General features: G+C 36.7%; 1 protein-coding gene across 1 annotated transcript in view; it reads left to right on the plus strand.

Moving 5' to 3' along the window:
* The window catches only part of LOC122804663 (protein phosphatase 1 regulatory subunit 37-like), a 1708176-nt gene that overhangs the window by 526975 nt on the left and 1155340 nt on the right, over positions 1-25861 (plus strand). The window contains exon 4 of the mRNA XM_044074645.1: positions 593-693. Within this exon, the coding sequence (XP_043930580.1) occupies positions 593-693 (101 nt within the window). The remainder of the gene's footprint in view (positions 1-592; positions 694-25861) is intronic.

Below are 25861 nucleotides of genomic sequence, written 5' to 3' on the forward strand. Positions count from 1 at the left end.
TAACAAGTTAAAACTGGATTTGAGTGCCTAGAATCTAAAATGGCCAATATACTTACTCGCAGCAGTTAATATTTCCTTACAAATTCTAGTTAGCAATAGCCTAAATGTAGAAGGCAGAACTCAAGAAAAAGGGGTTAAATTTGTACAGCTGCCTGATGTAATCAACTGTCTGATGTAAAATGTCAGTTACAGGGGATTCTGGCTATAACAAATTGCTCATCATGAACTTTTTATATTTCAAGTAAGTTTATCTGCAGGGATTACCTAACAGTTTGATTCAATTAATCCTAACACATCACTTATCCCACGGTGAGACTTTTGCACAGTGAAATCATGGCTGTGTCCTTGAAACAAGAGCCAGGGTATTCTTCGGTGTAATGGAGAGAGACAGAAAGAAAGAAAAAAAGCAGTTCCATTGTTTCTGAAGTTTTTTTTTTTTAATAAAGGATGAAGGATACTGAAAAATTAAATTAATAGGAAGTACTTTATAAATAAAAGACTTGCCTTCATATTCCTATTAGCATTCTTTAAAATGAAATACGTTTTTGCTAAGTGGAGAGTACAGATCTTTACACATTCACTTACTTTACAGGAGTAAAGTTGGATGCAATGGTTTGCGAGACGCTAGAAGAAATCCTGAAACAATTCCAATATGAGTTTATTCATTTAGAAGAAGCTGAGTTGGAAGAAGAAGTAAGTCATTTTCATTGATAATTCATGTGAGCTTTCAGAAAATTAAATTTCTTTCTGGAACTGTTAAGGATCAGTCTCCTGGAAATGTACTGATACCCTACAAAAAGTTCTTATTCAATATAAATCTGGCAACATTTCAGGAGGAAAAAAACAAGCTACGAGAAAGTTAAATGAGAGATGTATACTGGCAAAAGAAAAGAAACAAATGTAGACACTTTTCATTTTTGCTTATTTCATAATCTAAACAGACAGCAGGGATGATCATTCTCTTGCCAGGCATGACTAAATTAATGCATTAAAACTGTCTCAGTAAAAGAATGCGAATGTAAATGACATTTAGTTTTATTTTGTGATAAACTGCTGCTAACAATGCTTAGTCAAAATCAAGGATTTAAACAGAGGACAGATGGAAATGTAACAAATAGATACCGGCTTACTGTGCTTTAGTTTGCGTCAGAAAAAAAAATCCAGATGTTCAATGCCTAACTTCCCAGCATCCAGCTGTGAATTTCACTGACTATTCTGGGCTTCCGCGCAACACTATATAAATGATTTTAACCAATATCCATAGATGTGATACTCAACAATGTATTTGACTTCTTGTGTCAGTAAGGGTCTCTCTTAGCTATCTGGTTTCATTGAGCAAAAATGAATTCTGCAAAAGTTAGACATGTTAGGCTGTTTACTAATATATAATTATGACCATCACTTCTACTTAGTACTAATATTTTTTCTAAAATTCATTTCTAAAGGCACAGGAATGTTTTATAGTCATTAGGCATACTCAGTAACTGTCTTACATGTCAGTACAGAGGATTAAGGTTATAGGCTGCTAATAAGCTTTATCCTATAATTTGAAGTTGGCTCCTGCAAGCTGCACCCACAAACTATATGACTGAGCAAGTCACAGTAGACAGTGCTCCTAGGTTGCTCTTCAGAACAGGTATTTGTGTTTAGCTTGTATACATGCATAAGTATGTATATGTCATATTTTATTCTCCATAGCATTTGAAGATATATATATATATATATATATATATATATATATATATATATATATATATATATATACATATATATATATATATATATATAGTTCCTCTTCAAAACATCTAATTCTCATAACATCAAAACTCAAAACACTAAGACCATAACATTGAAAACCCAAAACACTGAAAACTCATAACATCGAATTTTGTAACACTGAAAATGTATAACATCGAGCAGTGTATCATCAGATATGTAAATGTTATAGTTTAATCTGTAAATCATGTGGGATCACAATACGACATTGCAATTTTTATTTATATAGTGTAGGAATTTATACTATTTATATAGTGTTTATTTTGCCTATCTGTTTTTAGGCCATACAGGTAAGTGATTTAGACATATGCGTACATTCTTTATGATGATCGTGATATAGTGGGGTTAGGAAATTAACTTTTTTCCACTGTATTGCAATCCCGGGGTTGGTATATTTAATTTATGGGGGGTGGGGTGTGCAGGGGGGCTTGCCCCCCTGCAGATACATAGTACAAAGTGTGTTTGTTAGTCTGGTGCTGTTATAGGTGGAGAGTATGTTATTTACATGTGCTTTGTACTTTTCGATGTTGTGATGCAAAGTTTCAGTGTTCTGAGTTTTCAGTCTATTGGGATTTCAGTGTTATGGTCTCAGTGTTTTGAGATTCAGTGTTATGGGCATTGGATATTTTGAAGTTGAACCATATATATATATATATATATATATAAATATATATATATATATATATATATATATATATATATATATATATGTGTGTGTGTAGACCGCTCTTGTATATTATTTTTGACTATGAAGTGGAATGCAGAAAACTCATAGCGGATGTCATCCTCAGTTAATACAGCACCATAGAACCTATATTTCCATTGACAGTTCCCTTAGTCCCTCTCATCATATCTTATTTATTTATTTATTTCAATTTTTTAACTGTGATCATGTGACTAAGCTCTTTGAGAGACTTTTTTATTGTAAGTCATGGGAGAAAAGCTCCACGAATAGACAGATGAATTATTTTGGTTAACATACCATGACTTGTTTTTCCAGCAGATGTTATTAAGAATTATTTTGGATTTTTTCTCTGTCTGTAGATGTTCTAAGTGTACCTCACAACAGGATTATATGATGGTATGTTTGCTCACATGTTTCTCCTTAGGCCAATATGCCACTTGAACTCAACAAATCAAAACCACACTGCAGTGAAAATTTAGAAACCTAAACTCAAAGCAGTTTGCATCCTCCAAAGAACATCTCAAGGGCCATAATTATCTTCATCAGTATACTACAATAATGGATTTTATGTCTCTTTAAAAGGAAACTGTTGCCCCACCCCTTAACATGAAATGACAGTATGGTCACTACACGTTACGATGGACAACTCAGCCTACTACTACTTTGACCAGCTTAAACTAACATTATCTTTTCATAACTCTCTTGACACTGTAGTCTTAGACTACACATGACATACTAGTTTAAGAAAATACTGCATGGTGTGGTGTACTAATTAGTGTAATTTATCAAATAATAATGCATTGTTTAATGATTTATTACTTTCTAATATACAAATGTCAATGAATTATTCCATAGTGTTGTACAGCAGGTTGGAGAAGTTGTACATTGCAAAACTGGTAAAGTATATAATATACTTTCAATAATATTACAGCCTACTACTTCTTCACTATGTGTGTAAAGGGTGGAATTACCTATCTCCAGAAAAAAATGTCTCTTTTTAGATGCTAATAGATTTATATATGTTCCATAGTTTTTCAGGGGAGGGGGCACATTGGTACAACAAGTAGCGTTGTCACCTCAGAGCAAGAGGTTCTCTATATCTATTCTTGGTAGGGATGTCCTCTGCGAGGAGTCTGTATGCTCACCCTGTACCCATGAGGGTTAACTCATGAAACTCTAGTGTATAGGCATGTATGTGGCATGGAAGGACAATTGCAGCAGGGCCAGTGGTGTGAACATTACCTGTAGATGATGGTTACTGTTGACATGTGATCCCACCTTCATGTGCAAAAATGGGAAAAAGGGGGTTATGGATGGATGGATTCTATATTTTAACTTTCCTGAAAACATTCTAGTGCAATGAAAGATTTCTAGGATTCCTGCAATGTATAGCAAAGCTTCGAACCTTTTAGGTGGCCCATGATAAAGCAGTAATGTTACCGCATATGGTCTGCAGCAACTGAAGAGGAGTAAACCACCTGAGAGATGAAGACACATTCCATCTTCCTTTTATACATCTTCTAACAGATGGTACTGTCTCTTTAATGTAAAACAGTTACTTAAGTAAACATAGGTGCCAGCTGGGCTGGAGCAGAACTTGTGAGATGCATCCATGTTCACAGATGGTGCTTTAATATTGTGTAGAACAGCAGTTCCAACAGCATGCATACTCTTATCCAGGGGATTCAAACACCAAGCTTACTCATATCCAGAAGGTTCTAACACTTGTATACTCTTATTCAGGGAGTTTGAACACTATGCAAACTCCTATCCAGGGGGTCCCAATACCATGCATACTCTTATGCAGGTGAAATTGAACAAAATGGATACTTTTATCCTATGGGTTCAAACACCATGCATACTGTTATCCAGAGGTTTCAAACACCATGCATACCGTTACCCAAGGGGGTCAAACAAAATGCATACTCTTACCCAGGGGGGTTTGAACACCATGCATACTCTTCTACAGAAGGTTCAAACACCATGCGTACTTTTATCCAGGGTGGTTCAAACGCCTTGCATACTCTTATTCACGTGGTTCAAACACCAAGATACTATTATGCAGGTGGTTCAAATACCATGTATAATACATACTCTTCAACAGGGGATTTGAAAACCAAGCACACTCTCATCCAGGGGATTCAAACACCATACATACAATTCATGCCAAGTTTGAATACCATACATTCTCTTATTCATGGGATTCAAACACCATGTGTACTCTTATTTAGGGGATATGAATACCATGCACACTCTTATCTAGTGAGTTCAAACACCATTCACACTCTTATCTAACGGGTTTAAACACCATGCATATTCTTATTTGGGAAGTTTGAACATCATGCATTCTCTTTTACAGGGGGGATCGAACACCATGCATACTTTTATCCATGGGGTTTGAACACCATGCACACTCATATACAGGGTGTTTGAACATCATGCACACTCTTATACAGGGGGTTCAAACCCCATGAATACTTTTATCCAGGGTGTGCAAACGCCACGCACACTGTTATCTAGGAGATTGAAATACCACATGCACACACTAATTCATGGAGTTCAAACACCATGCATACTCTTATCCTGAAGTTCAAACATCATGCACACTCTTTTAGTGGAAATTCTAAATAAAGTCATAATGGAAAGCTGTAAAAAGGGGAAGAATCTAAGTATGGCATGGATAGACTAAAAAAAGCATTTGACATCATGCCACATTCATGGATAAAAGAGTGCTTACAATTGTATAAGATATACCATACACTGACCGATTACATTATAGTGACCATGAAACAGTGGCAAACCACTTTGCAGTTAAGCCATGATAAAGGACAAATTATTATTCCAGGGATAAAAATTCAAAGGGGGATATTCCAGGGTGACTCTTTTGTCTTGCACTTAACCCATCAAGCTGCCTACTTAACAGATTAGGTCATGGCTACAGTTTGGCTCTCAGAAAACAACAAAGTGTAAAGACTTCCCATCTCCTTTTTGTGGATGATTTAAAATTATATAGTTCATCAGATGATTAACTGAAAGCATAACTACAAGTTGTCAAAACTTTCTCAGATGATATAAGAATGTCATTTGGTCTAGATAAATGTGCAAAAGCAACATTTAAAGCAGGAAAACTGCAGCTCTAAGAAAATGTCAGCCTGGAGCAGGAATATGATATAAAAGAACTTGAGCAAGAGGGAGTGTACAAATGTCTGGGAATTGATAAAGGATTAACAATAAAATATGAACATGTGAATAAAAGTAAGGAATATTTCAGAAGACTAGAATTAGTATTGAAAACAGCTTTGACATCTAGGAGCAAAGTCCAGGCAATAAACCAAGTTGCTCTCCCTGTCCTAACCTACAGTTTTGGAGTGGTTGTTTGGCCCCAAAAGGTGTTGGATCAGTTTGGCAGCAAAACAAATAAAATGCTTCATGCTTATTAAATGATTTATACAAATCACTGTATACCAAGATTATATATTTCCCAGTCTGAAGGAGGTATGGGCCTCCTCAAAATTGATTACATGTATAGATCTGCAGTTGTAGGACTGCATACATATCTGCTGACCTCACAAGATCCAAATGTAGTGAAAGTTTTAAAAACATGAGCAGAATAAGTCTAAGATGACTTCCCTGCTTAGTTTAGCAGAATCATATCAGTGATAAGCAGGAATGAAAATCAAGACAGAAATAGATAAAAATCAGAACCGAATGTGTCAAAAACAAAAGAAAGAATATATGGTAAAGGATCAGACGAGAAGGCAGGAAATTTGGAAAATGCATAAATATAGCTGCAAGTACAGAAAACGCCTGGAACAACCTCATGTTGATCAGGACTGAATACAGGAATGGTTAAGGAGAGGCAAACTCAGACCAAAATTAAACAACACTGACCCAAAAGCCACCAACTATGGCAAAAAAAATGGCAAACGGCAAGGCAAGTATCAATCTTTTATTCTCTCTAGCGCTTCGGTGTTACCACCTTCACAGTGAATCAAACAGTAACAAACATCAACACACATTTTTATACACCTCACATAATTAACATCAATTATTCAATTAAATACATAAATTACCAAATCTTTAAAGCAAACATTTCCAACTCAAGTCATTATTAAGACCATTAGGCACAAGTGTTTTATACTTTAAAATATAAATACTTTCTTTATACCATAATTTTTGTTTTAATATATTTTCATCACCACAAAAACAGTCCACAGTTTCCAAAACTGTGCCTTGTAACATAGTGATGTCACTATCATGAAACATTTTAAAATGTAAAGAAATTATCTTGTCTTTTCTCATATTCCTAATATCTCTTATGTGCTCCATGAATCTGACACAAAATTCTCTTTTTGTCTCCCCTATATAAAACAGAGCACAAGGGCATCTTAATGCATATACTACCCCTTTGCTCCTACATGAATAAGCATCTCTGGGTTCAACCCCATTTCTATTGTTAAAAGTATTCACAATATTTACACAAACACTGCATCTCTTGCAGCATGATGTTCGCTTTGTCACTAATAAGTTAGGTATACTAACAGCTGGTAAACTGAATCTGCCATGCACCGCCATATCTTTTAAATTCCTTCCCCTCTTATACGAAAAGAGGGGCTTCTGTGGCAGAATTTCCACCAAAAATCTATCTTCTAACAAATACTTCCAATAATATTGTATCAAAGTCCTTATTTCCTCACTTTTGATATTGTATACAGATACATAATAGATTGTATCTCCCTTATTTATATTCACCTCTTCATATTTAGGTGCCCATGAGCTATTCAACACCCTATAACTGGATCTATTACTCCTTCTACTACTATTGTTATATACTCTTTCCCACACTTTGGTTTCAGCCTCCCTCAGAATATCTGAGTTATAACCCCTTCTCAAGAACATGTCTTTAGTCTGTTCTATTTCATTCCCCAACATATTCTCATTACTGCATAATCTAGAAATGCGAACTAATTCCCCATAAGGTAAAGCTCTTAAAACATGGGGAGGATGGCAACTAGAGGCATTGAGGTACTGATTCCCATCAACAAACTTCCTATGAATATTGGAAGAAATACTTCCACCCATATTTCCTTCCAAAATTAGATCCAGGTATATCACCTTATTCCCCTTCTGTAGTCCATCAAATGATAGACCAAATGGATTACTATGCATCTCCAATATAAAATCATCCACTTCATTTAAGCCTCCATCACACACAAATATCAAATCATCTATGTATCGAAAATAAAAATCAACATATTTTTTCATAAAATTCAACTTAAATAAAAACTGTGTTTCAAAGAAAGGCATAAAAAGATTGGCATACATTGGGGCAAATGCTGCCCTCATCGCCGTACCCTGCTTCTGTCTATATAACTCATTATTAAAATAAAAATAATTATTTTTCAAACAAAAACTAACCATTTCCACTACAAAATTAGAAAAAGAACTATTTCCCATAAAATATTTAATAGCCTTTAGGCCATCTTCATGTTTGATGGAGGTATATAAACTCCTTACATCAAGTACCAACCAAAATTTTTTCTTATCCCATTTCAACAAAGAAATTTTATTTAACAAATCTAAACTATCCTGAATATATACTGGAGATGTTTTGACATAAGGTAACAATATTTTGTGTAATACTAAACCCATATTATGCAAAAAATACTTACAAGTGGAAATAATTGGTCTACCCGGTGGCTCCACCATGCTTTTGTGTATTTTTGGTAGGCAGAAAGAAACGGCTATTTCACTGTTACAATTAAAAATTTTGTCCTTAACATCCTTATCAGTGAAATAACCCTTCTGAACATTATCGTCAAGCATTTTCTCATATTCAACTACTGCTTGTTTGTATTTATTAATACTACATTTCTCGTACACATCGACATCATCCAAATGTTTCATACACATATCAAAATACTGAAGCACATTCATAATTACAATTTTATTCCCTTTATCGGAAGGTTTTATCACTATATCCTTCCTTTTTTCTAAAGATCTTAATACTTGCCATTCCCTAAAAGTTAAATTGTATCTTATTTTATGTTTGTCTAAAAACACAGATTCACAAATACTCCCACCTCCAAATCCTATCATTGCCCCAAATTGTGAAACACGTGGATTATCAAATGGTGGTATAAACTTATTAAATGTTGGTATAAAAGACATATCGATTACATTTCCATCATTACAAAGCATGTTATCCTCCACATCGTTATCATACATCCCCCCTGTTTCATCAGCACAGGAAAAGAAACTTTTGTCAGATTCATTAAGCAAAGAGTTATTTCTTATATCAGTATTAACTCCTGAAATCCTAGCAAAATAATTTTTTAAAAATATTTTTCTTAAAAATCTAAACATTTCTTGCCTCACCACATGTCCTCTTGGTAACACTGTGGGCACAAACTTGACCCCTAAATTTAACACAGAAACGTGTTCCTGTGTTAAATTACAACACGATAAATTAACAAGTGAATTCGGTTCAATACATGACTCACCATTTAAATTTTTTGTTGAAATAATGTCCATTGTTTTGTCCTTGTTTAAAGTCCCCTCTATAATCCCTCCCTGCATCACCGTAGTTATATCCAAAGTTCCTCGTACACTTCTGTCCTTGGCGAGCCTGCTGTTGTTGCTGTGGCTGTCTCTCCTGGTTCTGAAAAGTTCACGCATGTTCCGGTGGTCTTCCCGGTTGTGGTAACTCAGGAAAGTCATCGCTCACATCGGTCTCATTACGGCTCTTCTCCCCCGAGGAAATAAATGATGCAGAGGTACTCCTTTTAAACTTAACATGCTTACGTTTCCGATTCCCCGCCTTCCGATTGGACGAATATGTGAAGGCAAGTCCAGCCTCATATTCATTTACGTCTCTCTTCAATTTAGATTTCTTTTGCTCCACAAGCTCAGCTTCCAATGAAATTAAATGTTTATTAGTTCTTTCCAAAAAGCTCTTAATACTCTGGACACCCATGGAGCTACTGATGGTTTGAGACAGGACCGCCAACTCCTGTTTTAACTTCTTATGCTTAATCTGATCTCTCTCTAGTAAAATGTGTAGCCATTTGACTACACACTTATGCAAAGCCTTGAACCAGCGCTCCTTGAACTGTTTATCTATCGGACAGGTCAGATCAAAAGGAGTACTGGGATTTTTAATAAATCTTAGTCCTTTAGGAGTAATAGCCAGATCTATATATCTCTGCAGGCCCAGAATGTTGAAATAGGTTTTAGTTTCTTTTTCCGATAACCTTTCATATTTTTCACATAACTCTCTCATATCGGATGGAATAACATTCACAGTCTGTCCCACAGAATTAAAGGGATCAAGTATTCTCTTTGCTCTTTCTCTAACAAAAGTCTCAAACAATGGACCTACAGTTATATCAATTGGCCGATTTTCTAACGTTGTACCCAAGATTTGTACAGAGCCATTTAAATACTGTTCCATAGTTCTTTGGGAGCCCCCCTGAGCTCCCACACCACCAATTGCTCCCATAAGGGTTACTGGTTCTTCTCGAAATATACGAGGAACATCCATGTTAGGGTCAGAAGCCATCCCCCAACACACCAACTCAAACGACCTCCTCTCCTTCTTCTTCCAATATTAAACAACACTGACCCAAAAGCCACCAACTATGGCAAAAAAATGGCAAACGGCAAGGCAAGTATCAATCTTTTATTCTCTCTAGCACTTCGGTGTTACCACCTTCAAGGAGTATCAAACAGTAACAAACATCAACACACATTTTTATACACCTCACATAATTAACATCAATTATTCAATTAAATACATAAATTCCAAACTCAGACCAAAAGATGAAAGGCTAATATTGGCAGCTCCAGATAGTGGACTACATACAAGATGATTCACAAAGTCCATTGAACATGTGGGAGAAACAGACAAATGCAGGTTTTGTAAAACAGAATTGAAAACAGTTGCACATCTTGTTGCAGGGTGTGATACAGTAATGGCAGAAGGACTGTATACTGAGAGGTATAATAATGTGACAAGACTGTTGCATTGGGGATTGTGCAAACATTATAATATTGAAATAGCTGCGAAGCACTGCAAACATGAGCCACAAAGCATTATAGAAAATGATGACATTTATATTACATGGGATCACCCACTGCCAACAGTTCAAAAAACAGATACGAGAAAACCAGATATAATAGTCAAGGAAAAGAAGACAAAAGTAGCATTGATCATTGAAATCACTGCACCCAGTGACTACAGTGTCTTGCATACAGAGAGATGCAAAATCATAAAATATCAGGATTTGCAGGCAGAAACAAGGGCAATGTGGAAGAAGGATGCCAAGATAGTTCCAATAGTAATAGGAGCAATGGGTCTTATAAAAAAGAATTTACAATCGTACGTAGGTATGTTACCAATACATGTAACTCTGCATGAGTTGCAGAAGGAGTAATTTCTGGGCACACAGCAGGTGCTGCAAAGAACACTTTTGGTTGATATCAGAGATTGAAATAATACTAATTTCATGAACTTTAAATATACTTTGACTGGGGAGGTTGGCGTAATGGTTAATATGTTTACCTTATGAACACAAGGTGCAGGGTTTGATTCTCACATGGAGTAACTGGCTAGGCTTAAAATGGCCCACAAGGGCAGTTAGCCTAGTAATAACCTATGAACCTATGAACCTATAAGGAATGGGGACCATTCCTGTCATGGTATTAGAAACCCAAAAGACTTGGAGAAATTAAAACGATATTCAAATACTAAACTCACTCTTGTCCAGGGTGTTCAATAACCATGCATACTGTTGTCTGAATGACATGCATACTTTTATCTGGGGGTTTGAGTATCACGTATTCTCTTATCCAGGGATTTCAAACATCATGCATACTTTTACTCAATGGGTTCAAATACCATGCATACTCTTCTTCAGGGACTTCAAATACCATGAATACTGTTATCCCGAGGGTTCAAACACCATGCATTGCATTTGAACCTCTTGGATATGAAGTTCGAACACCATGCATACCATTATCCGGGGGTTCAAGCACTATGCATACTCTTATGCAGAGGGAATCAAACACCATGCATAATTTTATCCAGAGGTTTCAAACACCATACATACTCTTATCCAGGAGGTTTGAGCACCATGCATACTCTTATCCAGGGGGTTTGAATGCCATGTGCACTCTTATCCAGAAGTTTCAAACACCATGCATCCTCTTATCCAGGGTGGTTCAAACACAATGCATGATCTTATCTAGTGGGTTCAAACACTATGCATATTCTTATCCAGGGTGTTCAAATGTCATGCATACTGTTATCCATATAAATCAATTACCATGCATACTCTTATCAGTGGGTTCAAATAAAATGCATACTCGTATGCAATGTGTTCAAATACCATCCATATAGTTAGCCAGAGGGATCTAGCACCATGCATACTCTTATCCAAGAGGTTCAAATGCAATGCATACACTTGTCTAGGGGGGATTTGAGTACCATGTGTACTCTTATCCAGGAGGTTTGAACACCATGCATATTCTTATGTAGAGTTTTAGAACACCATGCATACTCTCATCCAGGAGTATTTGAATACATTGCACACTATTATCCAGGGGGTTCAAACACCATGCACACTGTTATCCAGGTGGTTTGAACACCATGTACACTCTTATCAGGGGGTTCAAACACTATAATACTCTTATCTACGGGAGTTTGAACACCATGCATAATGCGTATTCTTATATGGGGAATTTGAACTTTATGCATACTTTTACCCAGGTGATTCAAACACCACGCAGACTCTTATCCAGGAGGTTTAAACACCATGCATACTCTTATCCAAGTAGTTTGGCTTACAAATTTCAGAAACGTCTCCAACCAGTCAGCCTAGTGTAGTACATATTGGAGCTGCCTGTGAGCTCATGTTATAACACAAAAGCCTGCAGCGAGCCTTACTTATTTTCTTTCTGTCTTCATTATCCAGGTACACCAGATACACTTTTGATCTCCTTGCACTCTCTGCTTTGTAGATTTGTGAGTGGCGTGGCCTCAAAGGTGGTAGGTCAGAATTAAACTAACTTACCACCCAAGCTTGATGTATCAGACTGACAATTAGGAAGAATAAACAGCAATTAAAAAAACAACCACAGTTTATAGGTCTACCAAAAATGATTTACCTGCTGTTTTTATTTAACCACATACAAAAATATATGCATCTATTCTATCATACTTATTCATCCAGCCATACCTTGTTGCTTGCCTGTAATCTATACACTTCATACAAATGTATTTCTAACAGCTGTTCAGACAAAATTAAAGCCCCCTTTTTCCTTGTAGTTTGCATTAGTAGCTACGATTGCTGTGACTCTGAATGTGTTGTTGTCTGTTTGACAAGACTTGCTAAATACTTTATTGGTTTTCAAAGCTGGTAAAACATTTTGAGCCTTTTTTCTGTAACTGATACTACATGGAGCATATAAAGTTCCATGCACTACAAAGAATTATGATCGAGTATCAGATCATAACTGTGTTCCCAACATGGATGCCAAGATTCACCTCTCAAGTTTTGCTCTTGAGATGAAGTTTTTGGCATCTATGTAGAGAGCACATAATATGGTTGTGTTAGAAGACACTATCATAATCTAGTACATCTATCTATATGTCTATATATATATATATATATATACACGGATCACCTTTATATCCTCGAAATCGCGTTTCGCCGACACACTAATCACCGACACCAAAAGACCGACAACAAAAAATACCGACAACGCAAAACACTGAAAACCATTACACCAACGCACTACACGTAAACAACACAGTACACTACATAACATATCCACTATCCCTAACCCAAACCCTAACCCTAAGGTCCGACACTACTGCACACTTACCCTACCTGCACCCTAACCCTAACTCACTTACCCACCCCTAACCCCAAGATCCGACACTACCGCACACTCACCCTACCTGCACCCTAACCCTAACTCACTTACCCACCCCTAACCCCAAGGTCCGACACTACCGCACACTCACCCTACCTGCACCCTAACCCTAACTCACTTAACCCACCCCTAACCCCAAGCTCCGACACTACCTCACACTCACCCTACCTGCACCCTAACCCTTACTCACTTAACCCACCCCTAAACCCACAGTCCCTCACTATCGCACACACACCCTACCTGCACCCTAACCCTAACTCACTTAACCCACCCCTAAACCCACAGTCCCTCACTATCGCACACTTACCTATCCGCTCCCTAACACTAAATCCCTCACTCGATCGCACACTTACCGAGTCCGTCGGGTTCTCACCTTGTCGGTCATCTGCGTTGTCGGTGTTTTCGTCCCGTCGGATTCCGTGTCGGCGAAACGCATTGTCGGGCATCTGAAGGTGACCCATATACACACATATAGGTAGATAGATAATCTATGTATCATGTCTAAAATATTAGACACACATATTCATGCAGTGAATACTGACAATAATCTTTATTATAAACTATAAAACATCACACATCAATAGAGTGTTGGTCATAACATCAGTTTCATGATTTAAAAACAATTCATTCTTCAGCTCTCCAGGGGCAAGTATATCATTATAAAAGGGCTCCTCTCCTTTTCAGCATATAATTTGCATTCGTGAGGAGATTCACTTGCCACTTAATCCAATGTACCAAACTTTAAATACCTCATAAATTTGCTAACAATCTTACACTCACCTTCCACGTGGTTTCACCAGGGTAAAAAAAGGCCACCAGGACACATGAGGTAATAGACTACGTGCTCAAGCTGACAAGTAAAACAACCCATAACCTGAAATACTTCATTATTAAAAACATAGGAAGTGTCAGCGCTGACCATTTTCTATTTTCAAGCAGTGGATCAGATTTGCAGGTGTATATCAGAAAAAAAACAGCTTATAATAAAGACTGATAACAAACGAAATGTTCTTAAGAGTAAAAAATAGCTTCTTAGTATGTAGTAAAACAAATTATCAAAAGCTCTTCCACAGTGACAAATATTAATAAAACAGTCAAGTTTTTAACATTGCAAAATGTTTAACTTTTACAAACTGCACACACGATGTGCATCAGTTTGGAAATCATGCATTTGTTGGTCATTATGTATGGAAAAGATGCTGACAAAATGTTCCAGTGTTTTGCATGTGAAAGTGTAAACAAAGGTACCTATGGTAAACAAACATGAATTTATGTATGTGTACCCCAAGACTGTAAATGTATACTCCGCAAGTTAATAAATCTCACGCCCACCCTTAACTAGCATTCATAGTCAGTTTGTAGAGTAGCAAAGTTATGATTCATAGTACTCACAGACAGTAAGAAGCATATGCAAATGAATGCATAATGAAATGCAAATGAAGGTGTTCTATCTAATGAGGATATAATGAGATACAAATGAGTGCTCCTGAAAACAGGCCATGGTTCATGGGTATAGAGAGCAATAGATGTGAGACAAATTGTGCACCATTATAAGAGAAAAAGTTGTGAGAATTTGTGGCATTGCAACAACCTAAGATGGTAGTAGCAACAGCAACAAACATAGATTAGCACTTATAGCCTATAAATCTCACTAGCTCTCACCAGGTAGTACAATGTGACAGCATGTGGTGCAAAATAATAATAATAATTACAGCATGCTATCACCAAGCAACAGCTGAATGACTATTTTGAGTAGGTAGAGACATTATATCGGCATTGGCTAACATGTATTTCCCATCATCAAGACAGGTTAGAATGCATGAACATTCTGTACACATGGCCATCAAGGCATGTATAGCACTTAGTTTACTAGCTACAGGGACCTAGCATAGATGAACCAGGTACAAAATGGGCATATCACAGGTATTAGACGACAGAATACTCACTCTGAGCATTGATACGCTATTTCTACAGTAAATGAGTATACCCGTTCCCCTGTAGACTGTGGTGTGTCGATAAGAACATCTGCAGTTCTGTCATCTGCCAGAACCCTGGCTTTGCTTATTACTCCCACATCTGGCATGCAAGTTACCCATACCATCCATACATACCAAGGTGTCTGCACAGCACCCTGGCATTCCTTATCACTCCCACATCTGCCATGCAAGTCATCCATTTTGCCACTTCATGCAAAGAGAAATTCCACAAAGACAGCCAGCTGGTAAGAGCAGACTCTGTAGGGATTGAGGGAAATTAACTAGGCTTCAAATGGCCCACAAGGTCATGTATCCTAATACTTAACTATGAACTCATGAACCTGTTGACATATACAGAGTGTACAAATGCCTACCTTAATTATATTTGTACAGTTTCAGATGAAGCCTGATACCTGACAGAGCTGCAGTTGATGATCCCCATATGTAACGCACATAGCATGGCTGGAGTATAGGATAACACACTGGGTGGCACACACACACACACACACACACACACACACACACACACACACACACACACACACACACACACACACTCACATACATGCATACACACAGAGGCCGTAAACATTGGAGAATACATGTTCAGCTTACTGAATGCCTAGTTCCACTAACTGAACACAGCTGGGGGGCACTGCAACATGCCGATGTGACAGCTTGCATGAATTCCATAGCACTCTTCTTACTACCTGATATGGTTACAAGGAATTATGCAGATCAGCTATCCATCCTGGGATCTGCTGGATCCACTATATCAGTCACTGTCACAGCCTGGGCTCCAACCTTAGCCAGCAACGGCCGTGATACCAACAGACAGTGATGAACAGCATATCACGCATGCCCAGACGGTGACAAGCATAGTATACAGCAACACAGAAGCACCAGTGGCATCATATCTGCTTCTGTAAGCCTATGATGGGCACTTTGGGGCAGCACAGTATCACATACAACAAGCATGATGCATGTGCTGGGCAGTGCATGGTCAGCTCTAGCTCTGCACGAGACACTTATGCACACTGCAGAGGAGGGAGAAGGGAGTGCATCATTGATTCATCTTCATTTGCATGGGTTCCAAGCAATGCAATGACATGTGACTGACATCACAACCTGGGTGGGTGGTCATGTCTTTAGAAATAGTGATGGGATCTTGTGAAAGGGGCACACATGGATGGATTTTGTCAAGAGAATGTCAATAGTTGCTCATAAATTAATAAGTAAAATGAAAACAATAAAAATAAAAAAATTGTCAAGTGTGTCTAGGTACACAAGAGAGTGATCAGATATTTTCTACTTCTCTTCTAATGGATATTTTTATTGAGTAATTTCACCGTAAAACATATATTTTTTTCTATTACATTTTGCATAAGCATCTCTGGCAAGCCTATAATATGCGGGAAGGAAGGGAGAATCTGTCTGTAGTCTTTTGAAGATCATCTCAACTTTTTTTGTAAATTTGCACAATAATGGTTTATATTATTAAATAGCACCTGCTATAGCCTAGTTGCTTATCAACTTATCGAAAGCCAAGTTGTTAACGCTATGATTGCTTTCAGAATATTATCTGACTGTATTATATATTCCCGATCAAGTGGTCACATATATATTTTAAGATATGAGCTATATGGTATACTGACGCAGAAACATTAGCATTTTCACACTGGCTTCATTTCATTTCTCCACCAAATTAGCTATCTATATGTATCTTTTTGAAGAGATCAGAGGAAAATACTGTTCTGCTGTGAGATGTTAATACCATGTATGACCAAGTAAAATCCAGTTCACTATCAGCAACAGGTAGACATGAAACACAGGTATGTGAACACAAAGATGCAAATACAGTCAGACATACACACAAACAAGCACACACATAGACACATACATAGGCAGATAAGTACAATCCTCCATCATAAATCCACTGTACAGGTTTCACTTCTCCGTTTAGTATACAATCTCCTTATCTACCACACCCTGACCAGTGTGACCACTTGCTGTCCCACAATCCAGCCTTTGTTCCCAGAATTTCTTTTCAAATGACAGAAGCAATTTACTGCTTTCTTCTGTTTCCTCACAATTCCTAAAATATATTCATTAATGAAATTCTATATTCTGATTGGCAAGTTTTCATATTGCCTGTTATTTCCTAGTTAATTGCTGTTGATTTTTTGAGTAATCAGTGTTTGAGCTTGTTATACCCCAAGTTGCCAAAATGTAGTCAAAACCTAAAATGTTTCTACTGTTGCATTTTCATACCAAGTATGACCAAGTAAAACCCTTTCTTTAGTGATAGTGGTGATACTGCACTTAAAAATAAATATATTGGTTTGTGGGTTACAATCAAATGGATGGCCGTGAGTGCTGAATATATCTATGAATGTGAATGCTAGTGTTGCCACACGTGTTGTGTTGTGCATGCACTCAGTGGTTATGTTCAATGATATTGTAGTGTGCTGTGTCATTGTGTCTCTTCGCACTGTTGTCATCCTTTTTCCCTTTCTTTATTTATTTAAAGTTGAACCATATAAACAAATTCATTCAGAAAATAATCGGCACAAATTATATACAGCAACAATCATAATGCTTTAACTTTAAAGTACATTAATCAAATATATTATAGTCTCAAAAATTATACTGAAAAAATAACTAAGTAATTTAATTCAACTATATATGCTATGTACAAAGCATGTCCCATTTTTATAAGTAAAACGCATTTTCTTATATGAGCATTGTCAGGATATAAACCAGTTGTTCAAAAAAATTACATATATATATATATATATATATATATATATATATATATATATATATGTATGGATCTACTTCAGTTGACCTAACTTCCATTTGCCTGACACCCATTTGACCAAATCTCCTAAATTTCACTTCACCTAAAACTCATTTCACTGACAATTAGTACTGGCAGTGTGTAGAGCACTGTAAGGCAAGTAAAAGGTATATGCCCTGTTCCCCGCTGTAGTGCGACCCTGGAGTTAGAATATATAGGTGGGGGGTGTGAGGGGGCATAGCCCCCTACCTAGCTTGATTTTATATTCTCTGGTTTGCTTTTATATTGTTCAGTGAAACCAAACTGCATGGGGGGCTGCGTCCCCCCCCCACACCCCCCTAACTATATATTCTAACTCCAGGGTCAGATCACACTACAGTGGGGAACAGGGCATATACCTTTTACTTGCCTTACAGTGCTCTACACACTGCCAGTGCTCATTGTCAGTGAAATGAGTTTTAGGTCAAATGAATTTTAGGTCATTTGGTCTCAGTCAAATGAATCTCAGGCAAATGGAAGTTAGGTCAACTGAAGTAGATCCATGTATCTATAAATGTGTGTATATATATATATATATATATATATATATATATATATATATATATATATATATATATATATATGGGTCTACTATACATGGTCGACAGTTCAGAATGTCGAAGACCATATGGCTGAGATCATATGATCAACATTCGAAATGTCGACCATGTAATAAAAAAAAACACAACATCAACTTACCTTCACACTGCTAGCAGGGGGGCTCCGAGATCACACTACAGTGTGGAATATGGAAATCTTTCCATTCTGCTCTGTACGGAGATGCCAGTTCCGCATGGTTGACATTTTGTATGTCGATCATATGGTCTCGGCCATATGGTCTTCGACATTCCGAAATGTCGACCATATGTAGGGGACCCACACACACACACACACACACACACATATATATATATATATATATATATATATATATATATATATATATATATATAATATGCGTGTACTGGATTATATGGACAGTGACCTGACACCCAGTAGATCAACAGCATTTGGACAACACAGACAGGTGGTCAACAGGTATGTGAGATCAACAATCCCCAGGTAGGGGAATATTTCCCTTTCCCAGGTATTGTGGAATCTTGGAGTTAGTATATATAACTAGCAGGGGGCATGCTGGTACATGGGTTTTGCTCCCCTGCAAAAACGTTTGATGTTGGGTAAGTCCACTCCAGGATAATCCCTCGAGCATGTGCAGAACATATCAATGTTGGTGATTTCGACATTCTGGCATCAGTCTACTAGGTGTCAGGCAATGTCTATTCAATCCAGTGCCCTACACCTATATATATATATATATATATATATATATATATATATATATATATATATATATATATATAAATAAATATATATATATGGGTCTACCTGATAACACCGACACGCCAAAACACCGACAACGAAATAACCGACACGACAAAACCGAAAGTTCAAAAACACGAAACTTCATATGCCAGACAAACCACAATCCCGGCAATCAACAAAACAAATACCTTTCCCGAAAAACACACACACAACACAAGCACACCAAAAATCTTACAAACCTACACTAAACCTTACATACACAACTATCTATGCACTAACCTTAACCCAAACCCTAACCCTAAGGTCCGTCACTATCGCACACTTACCTTACCCACACTCTAACCCTAACTCACTTAATCTGCCCATAACCCTTAAGTCTGTCACTATCGCACACTTACCTTACCTGCACCCTAACCCTAACTCACTTAATCTGCCCCTATCCCGCAAGTCCGTCACTATCGCACACTTACCTTACCCGCACCCTAACCCTAACTCACTTAACCCACCCCTAAACCTAAAGTCCGTCACTATCGCACACTTACCTGACCTGCACCCTACCGTAACATAATTGAGACTTTGCTTGAAATGGTCTTGAAGAACAATTTTATGTTGTTTGAGGGTATGTTTTACCTGCAGAAAACTGGTGTGGCCATGGGTTCTCCATGTGGCGCTAGTTTTGCCAATGCCACTATGGCTTATTGGGAAAACAACTTGTTGTTTAAAGACCAACTATTTCAAAACAATGTCTCCTGGTATACTAGATACCAGGATGACATGTTTTGTATTTGGAATGGAGAACTGTCCATGATACCAGTCTTTATTGACAACATTAACAGGACCACAAGTTTTCTAAAGTTTACTTATAACATAGGTATAACTGCGATCAACTATTTGGACATTTGGTTAGTTAATGACAAGTCTAATAGTAGATACAAAAGTTCTATATATAGGAAACCGACGTATTCAAACTGTTTCACACTAGCAACCACCCGTACCAACAAAAGAAAGCGGTGGTCAAAGGCCAGATGGTGAGGGCTGCCCGTATGATTTCGGATGAATTAGACTTTGAGACTGAATGTGACCATCTGTATAACATGTTTATTAAAAGAGGCTATCCTAGTCAACTTGTTAACAACACAAAAAAAGAAGTAGTTTTCAAGCGTAATGTTGGTTATTTTATTCCTTTATTAAAAGGACAATCAAGCTCATCTTCTCACTCAGTTCTTAATGGCTTGGCTAGTCTATCTGATGAATTGCCAAATAAAAAAGCTGGTAATGTAAGTTATCAAGCCAGCTTTTTGTATACATTCTCTTTAAATTTTTGGTCTATTAGAGAGGTAATAAATAAAAATTGGGACCTCATTAAAAATGATGATTCCCTTTCTAGAATTCTTGGTTCTAGCCCTAGAATAGTATACAGACGTGGTCAAAATCTTAAAGCCATTTTAGAGAGCAACATTAATAGCAGGAATTCTTATGGGAGAATTAATGGGACGTTTAAATGTGGTTCATGTTCACAATGTAAACACATTCTGGTTGGTAACCAGGTGGTTTTGAACCACAACACATACAAAATAAAAGGAAAATTCAACTGTGAATCTAAGGGTGTGATTTACGCTGCTTGTTGTAATTCATGTAACGTGTTTTACATTGGGAAAAGAGAGATGTTTTAGGCAGCGAATATATGAGCATTGTTATGCAATAAAAAAGAAAGATTTTAACAATGCTTTAGCCAAACACTGCTCTGAATTTCCCGCACACACCTTTAGGTTCACAGTTTTACAACAGAGAATTGAGAACATTCGGGGGGGTCCTTGGCAAATTTTGCTCGAAATAGATGAACTGAAGTGGCAAGTGCGAACGAGGGCTCATATGCCCCCAGGGATTAATGATAGTATTTCCATTAAAAGTCTGTTGAAACTCCTAACTTTGAATAGATAAAAATTGAATACAATGCAAATATACAAAGTTTTTGCATAAGACAGTTTAACCAGGAATTAAAGGTTGGTTAGTGCAGCATTTGTTTAATTAGGTATTTTTTAGTCCTTATATTCACACAAAGGAGAACCAGGGAATTCATAAGTATTTTTATGAATTTGACTTATTTAGTATGATTTGATTTAGTGTTTTAAGTAGAGTATGTTGTTATTAAATTTGTATAGTTTAGTTTTTAACATGTATACACATATAAGTGTGTTTTTAAACATAAGATGAGATAGGAATATATATTGTTTTGTTCATCATTTCCTGTATTATAAGTTAGAGTTATAACTTGTTATATAAAAGTAGGCTGCGACAATATGTTGTTATGGTTACTAACAACATTGCTTAATTGATGACATCACTGACTTGATTAGATCAAAGGCATTGGTTTACCATATTTTAACTGTTTGTCTGAAAAAGGCTAGGCACTGTCCTAGCTGAAAGTGTAATTTATAATAAAGAGTACTAACTCTTTTTGGCCAACTTTTATTGTGTTCCGTTCCAGTTCAACAGTTCCTTACCTGCACCCTAACCCTAACTCACTTAATCCGCTCCTATCCCGCAAGTCCGTCACTATCGCACACTTACCTTACCCGCACCCTAACCCTAACTCACTTAACCCGCCCCTAAACCTAAAGTCCATCACTATCGCACACATACCTGACCTGCACCCTACCCTAACGTCCGTCACTATCACACACTTACCTTACCCACACCCTGACCCTAACGTCCGTCCCTATCGCACACTTACCTTAACATGTCGGCGTTCTCAGCATCGGGATTCTCAACTTTCGGTTTTCTCTATTGTCGATCTTCCATTGTCGGTGTTCTTGTTGTCAGCGTCGTGGACTTTTGCCATTTTCAGGTAGACATATATATATATATATATATATATATATATATATATATATATATATATATATATATATAAAATATAAAACATTTATAAAACATATTCAGTTTAGAAATGTTTTATTGAAGCAGTAATAATATTATCATACTTTGTGTTATGCTGTTCAAATTTTGTCTTAATATAATCCCCAGATATTTCAATTAAAGTTTCAATTATAGTTAGAATTATTTTTATATCTGTATCATGATTTCATAGTACAGTGGTAATTTTATTATCACTGAATTTATGAGTAAATATTTATTTAAGCTCATTTATTGTAGCATTTAAACTTATTTTGGTTTTCATTAAGTTTAATAATATATTACCTGCAAAACACAGAATTTTTGAATCACATTTACCATTTATATAAAAACCTTTAAATGCATTATTTTGCCATATTGAAATTACCAGTATTTGTCAGGATAATGCAAATAAAACTGGGGATAAAGGGCATCCTTATTTGGTTCATTTTTATATCTACTGCTCAGTATAAATATGCTCAAATTTGAATGTATGTCATAATATAACATTTTTATCAACTTTGTATAAGCTTCCAGAAGTCCAAATTTGTGTAAAATTTTGAATAAATATTGTCAGTTTAAGGAGTTGAAGACTTTTTTGGTAGTGTTGCTAGTTCTTTCTTGTTATAGCCAATGTAGTCATTAATGTTAGCATTCTTTCATAGAACTGTTTTCCTATGAACTAGAAATCTCAGATGGTTTTCGACTACTCAGGTATATATTATGTAGTAAATTAAACTCGAAATCCATTGAAAACTAGTATAATTAGGAAATCATAATTAAACTAGCTTAGACTTCAGCTGCACTCTAATGGTACTGCAGTGGAATGAAAAGTGATTGGAGCACATATTTCTTATTCTGTAAATAATTAGATATTATTATAAATATGAGCAAAATCTCAAACGACTGCTAAATTACTGATATGGAAATTATATTAAAGGAAGTACAGATGAGAAGGAGAAAACAAAAGAATAAGGAAAGAACATCCTTTAAATAATTTTCTCTATTCATCTTTTTCCTTTAAAACTTAGTGATTCAGTTGCAGTGTTTGCTTATGTATAAATGTGCCCAAAAGAGACTATATAGCTTCATATTTGCCACACACAGCATGGTCACATTTGAATCCCATGGTGAGTAAGCAATAATAATTTTTCCTTCTTATTTTTATGAGGTAAGAGCAAAAACAAACATTTTGGACTTCTTATCACCTACTATATTCTCAGTTTTTGTTTGCTGTTGCACACATATATGAGAATGAAAGAAACTTGACATCTGAAAAGGGAAAGCAAAAACATTTAATATGAAGTCATATTTTTTTACCCTTGACATCAAGCATGTATCATGCTATGAACTAATACTAGGAGAAAATTAAATTAAAAAAATGTTAATAGTTTATAGGCCCCTTCAACACAACTTGTAGCTCCTGTTCCAGATAATTAGCACAAAAGGAGAAAAAAATAAACATAATTATACAGTCAGTGTAGACCCCCTTTCACTTCAAGAGAATGTTTATATGGCATCAATACCAATGTTTTCATTCTTTATCGTCTTCTCTTCCTTTTCACTTTTGCATAAACCTTAATGTCGCTCTCCTACTTTGGAAACAATAGAAAAGTCTTTGTGAGTTCTCTTCAAGCAACTTTATTATATACAAACACATCACAATAGAAGTTTACTGACTTTAACTTAAGTAACTTATATACAAACTAACTACTGCAATCATATATGTTCACTCTCTGGCTGCAGTCTCAAAATGACACTGGGAAAAACACGTGCCCTGTATTCATATGTGCATGTTCAGTCCTTGATATGCTTCTTAAAGATACAGCACATACACTCTGATCCACATCCTCCCTCTTTGAGGAATAAATGATGCAACATTATGAATCTATTTGACATGTAGATAATACAAGTAGTTATTTGTCATGTAATTATACAGAACTAGGTACATATATACAGTTATGTCCATGTTGCTGTGTATTTCACTCTGGGCCTGGAAATTCAACCATATCATGTGACATAAAACTAGGATTTAGATTTAACAACTGGAGCTGTCTCTACAGAATGTTCAACCTTGGGAATATTTGGAACATCCCCAGGAATGGAAGTAGAGGTTGAGAAACACTCTGGGATGGGAACAATGTCTGGTTTGCCCTGAGATCTAGAGTCTGTATCACAGGAACAATGCTGTGATAATGATTCTTGTAAAGGAAGAAGATGTTTGCAATTTATCCTGTATTCCACACCCTCAGATTCTACAAGGCAGGATCTTGGCTTGGTACATATACCTGTAACTTGACCAATCCAGTCGAAACCTTTCACCATTTGTATCAATATCACTTTCTCTACTTCTTTTAATGGATGAAGAAATCTGCTCGATTTATCATAACTGGACCTTTGGACAGAATGCTTCTTGAATAATTGGGCTTTTATGGTTCGGCTGTTCTTAGCTTTAGGCCTCAATAAACTGGAACTAATAGGCAGCATGGTTCTGGTTTGCTAGATAGAAGTCTTTGAGCAGGTGAGCCAAGCATATTGTCACGGGGTATGCTTCTGAGATTTAGTAAATTCAAAAAGACATCAGTATTGTCACACTTTGACCTTTCAATTAATTGTTTTGCTCTCTGCACTGCACATTCAGCTAGTCCATTTAACTGTGGATATTCAGGACTGCTAGTAACATGTACAAAGTCCCATTCTCTTGGACATTTCTGAAACAACTGACTAGTTTCATAGTTTCATAGTTTCATAGTTTCATAGTATAGTACTAGGCTATCTGCCCTGGGGCATTTGTAAGCCTAGCCATAGTGATGTGGCTTTTGCCACCCCATGAAATGGTACAAAAAATGTACAGAATAAATTTAGAATACTGTGCCTCTGTCTAGTAGTGACACAATGAAGGTCCCCTTATATAATAGAATTAGTTTACTGTGCCCCTGTCTAGCAGTGACATAGATGTGACCCCTGGGGTAAACTTACGATCTCCCATCCACTCATCAAGATTTTTCTTGAAGAGAGTAAGTGAGGGGCTCTGCCTAATACAAACTGGGATCTTGTTCCAAAGCATGGGAAGCCTCTGGGTTATGAATCTATCCCTCCAGCATGTCCTATTCATACTTGTGCCGAGGTTTAAGTCTTTAGCTCTCGTGGTCCTGATGGATTTGGATTTTTTGAGGTGGAGCATGTCCATCAGATCCTGATTGGACATGGCCTTGTACATCAGGCAGAGATCACCTCTGAGCAGGCGGTATGCTATGGAATAGAGTTGAAATTTCTTTAGTCTGGCAGAATAAGACATATGTTGGAGACCCTTGATCCTCTTGGTGAGGTACTTTTGTGGTCTCTCCAGCTGTTGCAAATGCCGGGTGAGGTACATACCAAATGGGGCATTGTACTCAATCATGGGTCTGATGAGGGAGGAATATAGGG

Source organism: Protopterus annectens, chromosome 6.part0, assembly GCF_019279795.1.
Source record: "Protopterus annectens isolate FY-2018-M chromosome 6.part0, PAN1.0, whole genome shotgun sequence".
Taxonomy (NCBI): Eukaryota; Metazoa; Chordata; order Ceratodontiformes; family Protopteridae; genus Protopterus; species Protopterus annectens.